This window comes from Antrostomus carolinensis, unplaced genomic scaffold, assembly GCF_000700745.2.
Source record: "Antrostomus carolinensis isolate BGI_N321 unplaced genomic scaffold, ASM70074v2 scaffold21168, whole genome shotgun sequence".
Taxonomy (NCBI): domain Eukaryota; kingdom Metazoa; phylum Chordata; class Aves; order Caprimulgiformes; family Caprimulgidae; genus Antrostomus; species Antrostomus carolinensis.
In genome coordinates this window covers 16105-27219 of record NW_010333953.1, presented here as the reverse complement: position 1 = coordinate 27219, position 11115 = coordinate 16105, and the positions used below count along the sequence as shown (strand labels likewise).

The window sequence follows — 11115 nt, the reverse complement described above, 5'->3', positions numbered from 1 at the left end:
TCTTTGACAAGTTTGTGGCAGAAAGGAGAAAAAGAACAAAATTCCTGAACCCCGTTGTCCTGTTCAAGGAGCTGGGTAATACAGCTGATGGAGTGAATAGGACAGGCCTGGCTTGAAGTATATACTGCAGAGTGCATAATCACAGAATCACAGAATGTCAGGGATTGGAAGGGACCTCAAAAGATCATCCAGTCCAATCCCCCTGCCAGAGCAGGAACCTAAATGAGATCACACAGGAGGGCGTCCAGGCAGGTCGTGAATGTCTCCAGAGAAGGAGACTCCACACCCTCCCTGGGCAGCCTGTCCCAGGGCTCTGTCACCCTCACTGTAAAGAAGTTTCTTCTCAAGTTTAAGCGGAACCTCCTGTGTTCCAGCTCACACCCATTGCTCCTTGTCCTGCCATTGGGCATCACTGAGAAGAGCCTGGCTCCATCCTCATGACATTCACCCTTTACATATTTATAAACATTAATGAGGTCTCCCCTCAGTCTCCTCTTCTCCAAGCTAAAGAGACCCAGCTCCCTCAGCCTTTCCTCATCAGGGAGATGCTCCACTCCCTTCATCATCTTGGTGGCTCTGTGCTGGACTCTCTCCAGCAGTTCCCTGTCCTTCTTGAACTGTGGGGCCCAGAACTGGACACAATATTTCAGACGCAGCCTCACCAGGGCAGAGTAGAGGGGGAGGAGAACCTCTAACTGCAAAGCTCTGCTTATGTGGAGGATTGGGGGGGAAAAAGAGAATTCAGATTGGAAGATTCAGAAAAGAGCAATAAAAACCAAATGTGCCACTCAACCAGAGCATCTGATTAGTATTACCACTTAGCTCGAAACAAACTATGAGGACTTCCTGCAAGTCACTCAGAGGGGTTTTAATACTATTTCAGTTGCTTTAAATTAAATTACATGTTTTATCTTAAAATAAATATTTAACCCATTCCCCAGCAGCTGCCATCTTAGCTATTTGCATCTGGGGGAAGGTTGTACATTTGATCAGAAGAGCCTTACACAACTTCAGGCTGGTTTTTATTACTGTCATTTGTGGGTATCTCTGAACGTTGCTTCAAATAGTCTGAGTAAGTGAAGCATGTTTTATAAATGCAAGCTGTCCTCATAGACTGCAAGATCAGCAAGCTTTGTAAATTTATTTTGTCTTGTAGAGGAAAATTGAGCAAGTTCCAGAATAGGGAAGGTAGTCCAAAAAATTACATGTTCTATTTAGTACTAAGGGCAGCTTTGTAGCCAGCTTGTTTTAGGAGCATCAGATCATCTTTCTGTATGATCATCCTAAAGTATTTGGTCTAACAGACAAAATGCCTAATGATTTGCCTGAATACCTCTTTGTGATAATGTAATAATACCTTTATTATAGTGCATAATTAAAAAGAACTTGATTAGGGATAGCAGGTTCTCCTTATTGCATAAAAAAGAGTCAGGGAACCAGAAGCTGTCCCATGCTGCCAACTTAGTTTAGTACCAGGATAGCGAGACCTCTGTGGTTATATGTGTGTGGTGGTTTCACCCTTTTGGCTTGCAGCCAAACCCAGCCTGCTCTCTCACTCTCCCCCTGCCTCCAGGGAGAAGGGGAGAGAATTGGAAAAAAAAAGGTCAAGGAGACTCATAGGTTGAGATAATAACTATTTACTAATTAAAATAAAATGATAATGGTAACAACAGTAATAACAGAATATGCAAATGAGTGATGCACAGTGCAATTGCTCTCCACCCGCCGACCAATGCCCAGCCTGTCCCAGCCAGTGATCCTGGAGCAGAGACAGTCCCAAAACTGAAACCCTGGAAGAGCGAGCCTGAGCAATCCCTGAGAGAATATCCCTGTCTTCCAGTCAACCCTGGTTAATATACTGACATAACGTGATATGATCTGGAATATCTCATTGGGACATCCAAATGCCAGTTTGGGATTTTGCTAATTACTACATTTCTCCCTCCCAGTCCTTTGCACTTGCAAAGTAGCAAAAAAACACAATGACCTTGAGCTCCAGCAGCAACTAATGACATTAGTACCTTATCAGCCTTCTCCTCATAACAAATCCCACACTGAAACTAAAACACAGCTATTCTAGCTAATAAGAAGAAAATTAACTCTATCCTAGCAAAACCAGGACAGTGTGGGAGACTGGTGTTTCTGTAGCATGGGGGAATTCTCTGCTGGGGAAAAAACTGATAGGGCTATGAGGGAGATTCCTGTTCCCATCAGTAAAAGGGTTGTAGTGGTGAAAGATTATCCACATTCACCCCCTGTGCCCAGTGACTACCCACTTACCTCTCACATTGCTGTCAGAGCTGATCGAATGGATCTGCACCGCCCCAAAGCTGGGTGCACCAAGCACAGAGGGCAGCTGGTGTCTCCCAAAGGTCCCTTTGCAACTGCACTGCCCATGCCGTCCCCAGCACAGGTCAGATGTCTTACTGTCTGGCTCACACTGCGTGCAGAAGGCACTTTGTTCTCCTGAGCTCAGTGACACCTCTCAGAGTATGACTTCATTGTGGCATCAGTTGCCTCACAGCAATGAATGCTCCAATTTCTGGGCATCCATCAAGTTTATGTCTACAAATACATTTTAACTGATTTAAAGAAGGTGATGCTGTTTGGTTTTAACTATTAATTTGAAGCTAAATCTCTGCTGCTTGTTAAAAACTGAATAGGCAAGGATTGATTTCCTAATACGAAGCAATTGCCTCCCTTTGCAGAAGAAAATAAGAAAAGGTTGTGGCACTGATATTTCACGTTTAAAATGAAAATGAGTCCTAGTTCATGAGGATGTTGATTTTTCATAGCCTTTTTCGTTGATTAACTATTATTTCAGTCATGAAATAAAGTACTGAGTACTTAAGTTATTCTCCTCATCAAAACAAATCAATAGAGTTTGCACTCACAAGAGAGAAAATAGGTGATGACTGTTTCCTCTGCACCAGCAATTGTTGTTTTCATAGTATTTACAGGTAAAAGGGTCTGGGGAGCTGACACTTGCTGTTAAGTTCTTAAATTGCTTTTTGAAGCCACATTGTGATCTTGGTGAATTTACTAACTTGTGCAGATTTTTCAAATACACATCTTTAACTTGGGAGAGGATTGTTTGCATGAAATGCTGTTGTTTTCTAATATTTTTGGCAGCAGTTTTTTTTCTTTAATTTTATAATATCTGGATTAAACCTAGTGGAAATCATACTACAGTATTTGTCATTGGACACTTCAGCCCAGAAGTCTGGAGAGCTTTTTAAAACTGCACAGATACTAGATCTGCTTTCCTCTATATAAAATTTGGTGGTGTGCTCACATCTATTGCATATGCATAGGATATGCAGTGAGATCCTGAGCTTTAGTGTTCCTTCCAGGATAACACACTACTGGGTCACTGCTGTTGGGTCAATAATCTTGAGGAGGTGAGAGAGCCTGACCTGGCTTTGAGGCACCTTCTGGGGGATGCTAAGTTCATTGGGAATGTTTAATTTTGCTGATCTGTCTTTATCTTGAAATAATCCTACAACATTATTTAGAATAATTGCCATGATGCTGCCAAGTCTGGTGATTTGGGAGATTATTTTGTTTTTAACAAGGGAGGATCATGTAGGGAAGTGCAGATCAGTTTTCTGCTCTGAATTTTTTCTTTTTTTTCTTTCAGGAATTTTTTTTTTCTTCCCTGTGTCTAGTTTCTTTGGTCCTGGTGCAGTGGAAGCTCCTCAAGTCTGTTAAACTCCATTGATACTCGCTGCAGCCATAACCAATTCATATCAACTGGACATTTTTCCCAGTAAACTTTTCTTAGACCTACAGCTTTTCCCTCCACCAGGACTGTGAGTGTGGATAGGAACAAAGAATGAAAGACTAAAACATCCCCTTCCTTTAGCAATCTGGATTTTTTGCTTTCGTAGATGAGGTCTCTGGAATTTGAATCGTCTATCATCATCTGAAGACTGATATTTCAAATCAGTCCTTTACCAATGAGCCAGAAGCTTGCCAGAGAAAAATCAGCTGTCCCTCTGTACCAGCCTGGAAGCCAGAAGTTATTTTGCTGTCTTTGACCTTGAGAAAGCTACTGAGCTTCTCTACCTCTCTTTCTTCCCTCTGCAGGAGTGGTTGCATGTTACTGCCTCACCTAGACCTAGTGCATATTAATAAGTTAATGTCTTAAGGTACATTAAAAGGGTGTAATAGCTATTCAAGTCACACTTGTTCTTGGGACTTAAAATGACAGTAAATTCCTGGATTTTTTAATTCAGTTTTATTACAGACACTATAGTTCATTTGCACACGTAACACTTTTGATTGCAAACATTTTCTGGTACTTGTAGCATCTATTCATAACCTCTTCTCAGAAGGGCAGTCTGTCCCTTGTCATAGTATAACTTTTATGTCATTTGTGCTGCTGGTTTGCCTCTATTTTCCCTGATAAATTACCAGCTTTATGATAGATTAAGTTGAAACAGAGAAGAGTGTAATTTCCACATGACCTTTTTTCTGCAACCTCTGTTACCAATTTGTGCCCTACTGCAAATGACTTTCCCCTTTAGTCCAAAGGGTATGTGTCAAACATAAGTAAAACTCTGCATTCTGGGATCATTTTTACCATTTCAGAAAGCATTTTAACAGTTGGTGAAAAGCTGATAACCCCTGCCACCAAAAGCCATGGAAGGCTTGATCCTCCTGAGTGAATTGAATTTGAGAAGAAGGACCATGCCCAAAAGCCCTGCGTCATGAGCAGCAGCAAAAGAAGCTTTAGGAACCTTCTTGTGCCTCTGGAATGTATCTTTATTTTTTACTTAGGCAGCTTCTTGATTTGAAATCACAGAATTATCAGGGTTGGAAGGGACCTCAGGAGATCATCTAGTCCAGCCCCCCTGACAAAGCAGCCAGGTTGCACAGGAAAGTGTCCAGGTGGGTTTTGAACATCTCCAGAGATGGAGACTCCACAACCTCTCTGGGCAGCTCTGTCCCGGTAACAACCTTATTTTCTGCCTTGCCCATATAGTTCTCAGTCTGTCTGGTAAGACAGTTAATTTCAATTACTCTGTGGGCTCTTGTACACTGGCAGCTGAATCAAGGCCTCAGTTTGTTCAGAGTAGGTACTAAAGAGCTGCTAAGTGGCAATATCTCACCCTGAGCTAGAACTGCATCTGTGGCAGAGCAGTGAAAAATGGCTGTGTCCAAAAAGACACTGTGTGAGACCAGTTCCTCTGGGACACCCAGTTCAGCCTCAGACTGTAGATTTATGAAATGAAATGCATTAGACATTCCTGCCAGTGTCTTGTAAATCTTATAGAACATATTTGAGTCAGAAAACATTTATCTTCCATAAAACTTGTCAAAAGAATTGCCTTTTGTCTAAACTTTAGCATTGCCTACAGATAGAAACACTTAATATTTATAGCTCTGCCTTCTCTCTTTGTCTTTCACACACATGTCTGTATTGTAGAAATGTATATACAATCGTTTGAAGTTTGGGGTTTTTTTTCAGATTTTTGTTTTAACTGGTAAGTACAGAAGAGTGTGCTGTGGAACTGAAAACATGCTGATAAAAATGTACCTCTTTATTCCAAAATCAAAGAGCCCAGGATGACAGATGAGAAGCCTGGAGTTTTTTTCCCCGTTAGATTTTTGCAGGACAGATTTCACTTTTTTATTTTTAGATTTTGTCTGTGCCTTGAGTCACTCATATACTTCAATTCTGATTTTTCTTTAAAATCTTTTCTCATTCGAAACAATCCAAGCTATAGTGGTGTAACTTTTTTGCTGTTTTGATCACGTAAAGATGGTACAACAATAACTGCAAGTGCTTGTACTAGTCAGCTATGAATTATTGAAATCTATGTGTTAAGATACATTTTTCTTAAGTACTTGCTTAGCTGTAGCTTTATTCTCTAATTTTGTTTCCAAAACATGAACCTGATTATAAATGGACTGTTTGAAACAATAGTGTGGTTTTTGGTAAATAATGTTAAAAAATTTTGTGGTGTAGACCACCTGACCATGTTGGTTTGTTGCTAATGGCCCAGAGGAATTTATACACAATGGAAATATCCAGTGACCTTGATTTGTCTTTCTTAAGTATACTGCAATACTGCATGTATTTCACAAGTTTGCTTAGACAGCTGACTTCATCAAAAAGATGTGGAAAGTGCTGATTTTAATCAAGAAGAACACAAAACACCAGGAAAAATGAGGGCCTTAAAATAGAAAGTAGTATTATCAAGAAAGTGGATGATTCAGAAAAATTACAATGAGATGAGAGGCCACCTATTTCTAGATCACTAGTTCAATTAAAGATCTAGCATGGTAATTTATAAATCTTGTTGACATCAATAACCTGCTTGGTAACCTAAATTGGTGAACCACTTTGATATCTGCTAACCTATGGCCACGCCCATAAAGCTGCATCTGTAACCTATATACATCCTTCACAGAACAGGAAAGCACCAAATGGTCCTGGATGCTGCACTACTTTTTGCTCCTTTCATTTGTACTTCCAGAAGGGACTTAATGAAATTCTACTTATTGTCTCCGTATGTATTGTTTTAAAATTAACTGAGTGATTTAATGATTGCGTTCACCGTTGGAAGTTTTTTATTTCTTTATTATTATTTTTTTTTTAGCAATGTTAACAGAATTTCACAGTATATTAGTTCCTCTTGGAAATTTAATTCCATGTTTTTTAATTTAATACCTTTCTTCTTAAAAAGAGTTACACAAAAAATAGGTTACGGAGAAAACAGATTTAATAAAAAAACAATTTAATTAAATTATTAAAGCATATCAATGAATTGAAAGCTAGTTGAATATTTTTAAAGACTGTAGTGCATTTATGTGTTGTTAGGAGAATTCAGCTGATGAATTCTAAAACTGCTTCCAGGATAAAAAAAATGTTGAGGTCAAACTCCTTGAAGTCTAATACAAAAATTCACAAGCCAGTTCTTCATGAATCTTTCATACTTTGTGCTACAAAACATGGATTATCACTAAGGAAATGAAGCGCCTCTCCTCAAGGCATCCAGTAAAGCTACACTTCTCATTGTTGGTTAGCCTGCAATAGTAAATGTTGCAATTAACAAAATTATTTATTTGAAGAAAGAGAAGTTTTTCAAGTTGACTCAGTAGAAAATAATTTAAATGGAAGAATATATTTTTTTTTCAAGATGCAGATGCCTCTGGTATTCTGAACAGGCTAAAATATTCAAGGGAGTTGAAGCTACTCCACACTCAATAAGGTCTGACCCAAATTCAGGTGTCTCAAGTGCAACTTGCCCAGCACATCTGGTTTCACACCTATCTTCTTGTGGAAAGTAAAATGAGAGTTTGACAGAGAGTGACTGATAGGAAAATGTTCCCCACCTTTTATACAGCGGTTGCCTCTGCTGGGACTTAAGGGAGGGAGCGGTGTCTGCTGACTCACAAATAAACCTGAGCAGCCATCATTTTTGTCTGCCAGTCTTTCATTCTCCTTTCATATTGGAAAAGCAACATGAGTTGTTAGATAAAAATGGGTTGGGAAACCTGGTCCTGTACCTCACTTTTCCTTCACCTGACTTTGATATTCACTTCCTCATGTTCCTGTTTTGCTACTTGTATTGATGTAGATCTGAAAGCCCTTTCCCTTCAGTGGTAAAGGGCTTTCAGATCAACATGAAAACAGAGCTAGCTGGTAGCAGTACTGACGACAGGTCTGAACCTAGCAAGCTGCAGGAAATGATCAATCACACTTTATGTGACAAAAGAAATACGATGTTAGCTCCAATTCAGATTGATCTCCAGCATCTGACTGAAATGAGCAGCCATGGTAGGAGAAAGGCTATATCGTCACTGCAGCCCTCACAATGTATAACTGTGCCATTAGCAAACAAACCTCCCAGGCTTTAGCACCCTCCTGTTGTTATTCTCACCAGCTCCAAAATTCTCTTTTCTCCAAGCCTAGTTTTACATGCTTGGTCCCCTCTGCTTCAGAGAATCATAGTGGTTGGAAGAGACCTTTAAGATCATCAAGTCCAACCATAAACCTAACACTACCAATTCCACCTCTAACCATGTCCCTGAGCACCTCGTCTACCCATCTTTTAAATACTACCAGGGATGGTGACTCTACCACCTCCCTGGGGAGCCTGTTCCAATGTTTGACTGCCCTTTCAGTGAAGAAATTTTTCCTAATATCCAATCTAAACCTCCCCTGGTGCAACTTGAGGCCATTTCCTCTTGTTCTATTGCTTGTTACCTGGGAGAAAAGACCAGCTCCCACCTCCCTACAACCTCCTTTCAAGTAGTTACAAAGAGTAATAAGGTCCCTCCTCAGCCTCAGAGGGTTGTGTCCTTGCCTTCCCCTCAAGTCCATCAACATCTTATTGCCCAAACAGTGCAAGTCATGGTTTATCTCTGCCTTTCTACAGTCCTCCTCTACAATCCATACCTTTCCTTTCTCCCACTTTTTTACTCCACCTTTTGCATTAGGTGAGATATTTTCTCCTTACTGCCTGCACACCAGTGGAGAGGTCACGCAAACACCAGACTGAAGACATGCTTATCGCTCTGATGGTGATAGCTGGTGCAATTCCCACTAAGCCTTGAGACTCTATTTGCTGCCAATATTTTGTTCTCGGTCCTGGCTGCCAGTATTTCTGCCTGGGCACTGACCTACCTCTCCCTGTCAAGTGTTGTACCTTAAATCTAATGTATACTCAGTTTAAACCCATTAGATGTCTTGCTGGTCATGAAGATCTTTCTGTCCTTGTTTCTTCTCAAAAAGGGATGAGAAACTGCTACTTTCCTAAATACAATGAGAGAACCAACTCAGTCTTCCATTGAGCTGTTTCCTTTAGTTGAGTTATTTTTTTTTCTTTCCCAACAGCTCTGGTTTACACACAGGTGAAAGTGTTACAAAAACAGGACCTGGAGGCCTTCCAGACATGAGACAAGTGCCAACTGTTGTGATCGAATGCGATGACAATAAAGAAAATGTGCCTCATGAAACTGACTATGAAGATTCTTCCTGCCTCTACGCAAGACAGGAGGAGGAGGAAGAGGAAGATGAAGATGAGGATAACTCATTATTTACAAGTAAGACTCATTCCGTTTTTTCTTTCTCATTGATTTAATTTTTTCCTCTGTACTCTCACTACACAAGGGAAATACAAGGCCTGTGACTTTTCTTTCTTGACTGTGGCTTTTCATCTTCCAGAGCTTGACTACGTATTAATCCAAAATAACAAGTGGTAGAAATTTTACTGATTTCCCTAATCTACATGAATCCCTGTCTGAGTAGCTCTTAGACAAAATTGAAATTACTGTTTTGGCTTATATTAATTCACTTACAGGTTGTCTTTTGGATTCACTTTCCCAAGTGTCCGTGGTGTAGAGAAGCCCTGTCTTTTTAAGGCTTAAGTTAAGGCTTAAGTCAAGATCAACTCAATAGAGTTACTTCAGGAGGATGAAATAAGTGCCACTGATAAAGAATCAGAGCTTTTATATATATAGTAAGTATTAAATCATGTCAGAATTGTGAGTCTGCACATACTTTGAAAGGGGTCATGATCAGAGAACTGGACTCAGATAAGAAGAGAAGTAGTTAATCGATAGCCACATCACAATCACAGTCTGGAGAGTGACCTGTGGCCCTGTCCTGACCTGTCTGAGAAACCCATCTCCTACCTCAGTGTGGCATCATGAAATCAAGATCCTGTACTTTGTGGATGACAACTACTTGTCATCTTGCAGGTCAAGCTGAAGTTTCAGGCCCTTAGATTTTGTCAGAAAACTGTGAGCAGTACAAACAAGCGACACCCTTTTGTAAAACTCACACCAAAAAAGTTTCTAAAATGGGCATATTTCATCTCCTCAGAATCCTCCCTTACCCTGCAAGTGAAACTAAGCAGTCTTTGCTCTTAAACTGAGAAACAGAGCAGAGCTGCACTATCTCATACTCTACTGCCAAAGCCCAACACCTCTCATGGGTTTGTGTCTCCCTGTCTGCCTGTGTCTGTCTTCTGTGCTCAGACTGCTTTGGGTGCAAGCCTAAGAAAGCAAGCTGGAGCTGTGAAAGGCCACTGGTTTTCACAGTGTCTTTGCCACTGTCACTGCCTGAGAAGCAGTGTCAATTAATGTATATAGAGATCTGTGCTGCTTCTGATTGACTTTTGATTCCTTCTAGTGCTGGCTTGGATGTCTTGATATTACATTCCACATGCTGTAGCTCTGCTGCCTGCCCAGGTTCTGAGGTTGAATTATTCATTCTGTTACATGGTTCAGAAACACTGTTCTGGAGAAAGCTACAGATGCTACTAGCAATTCCTAAAACAAGCCCTTCTTCTCCACTCCCCTCTGTGGAGCAATGTTTTAATTTATTTTTCCTGTATACCTACCAAATGCAACTTTTCCTTTATAATGGTATGAATTGAGGTTAATTTAGCACATGAAGTTAATTGACACCTCTTTTCCCATAGTCCATATCAGTGTAAAGGAGAGCCTAGTATCCTCCCTTGGCTAGTACTTCTTTGCCTACTGCATGCTGTAATGAAACGATGACACCTTCTTTGGCAGAGCCTCTCGTCTCTCCCACAGGCTCCCTGGCAATGAAAGTCTGCAGGAAGGACTCTTTAGCCATCAAACTAAGCAACAGGCCTTCCAAGCGAGAGCTGGAGGAAAAGAACATCCTCCCCATGCAGACTGATGAAGAGAGGCTCGAACTTAGGCAGCAGATTGGGACAAAGTTAACAAGGTAGGAGACAAACACTTTTCTAACTCTGGCTTTTGGAAATACGTGGTGGGATGCAGTTTTTATCCTTAGTCTGTAAACATTTGAGATCTGTTTGTTCACGATGTTCAAGAGGAAAAGCCATAGAGGGGCAAAAAGACTCAGGACATTATTTCTGCTCCAATATAACTTCCCATACGATGCCTCATTTCATTTTCCTGGTATATCATATGGGATCTTTGGTTGTCTTAAGTATCAGCATGAACTACGTGCATGTGGTTGGTTTTGGTGCACTATTGGGAAAAGTTCAGCTTGGATAACATTTTGGAATGAAGCTGCAGGTGCCATTTGATAAGCTGTTAGTTTGGCCAAAGGGCAGAAGTATCTCTTCTGACTGCATCTCCTGTGAGTAGCTGAGTCTTTTC

At 40.6% G+C, this 11115-nt stretch overlaps 1 protein-coding gene across 1 annotated transcript in view; it reads left to right on the top strand.

Moving 5' to 3' along the window:
• The window catches only part of LOC104529685 (phosphatase and actin regulator 1), a gene marked incomplete at both ends in the record, with an annotated part of 11177 nt that extends 463 nt beyond the window's left edge, over positions 1-10714 (top strand). Inside the window, 2 exons of the mRNA XM_010174058.1 lie at positions 8849-9057; positions 10558-10714. Coding sequence (XP_010172360.1) covers positions 8849-9057; positions 10558-10714 — 366 coding nt within the window. The remainder of the gene's footprint in view (positions 1-8848; positions 9058-10557) is intronic.
• Positions 10715-11115: the final 401 nt, after the last annotated feature.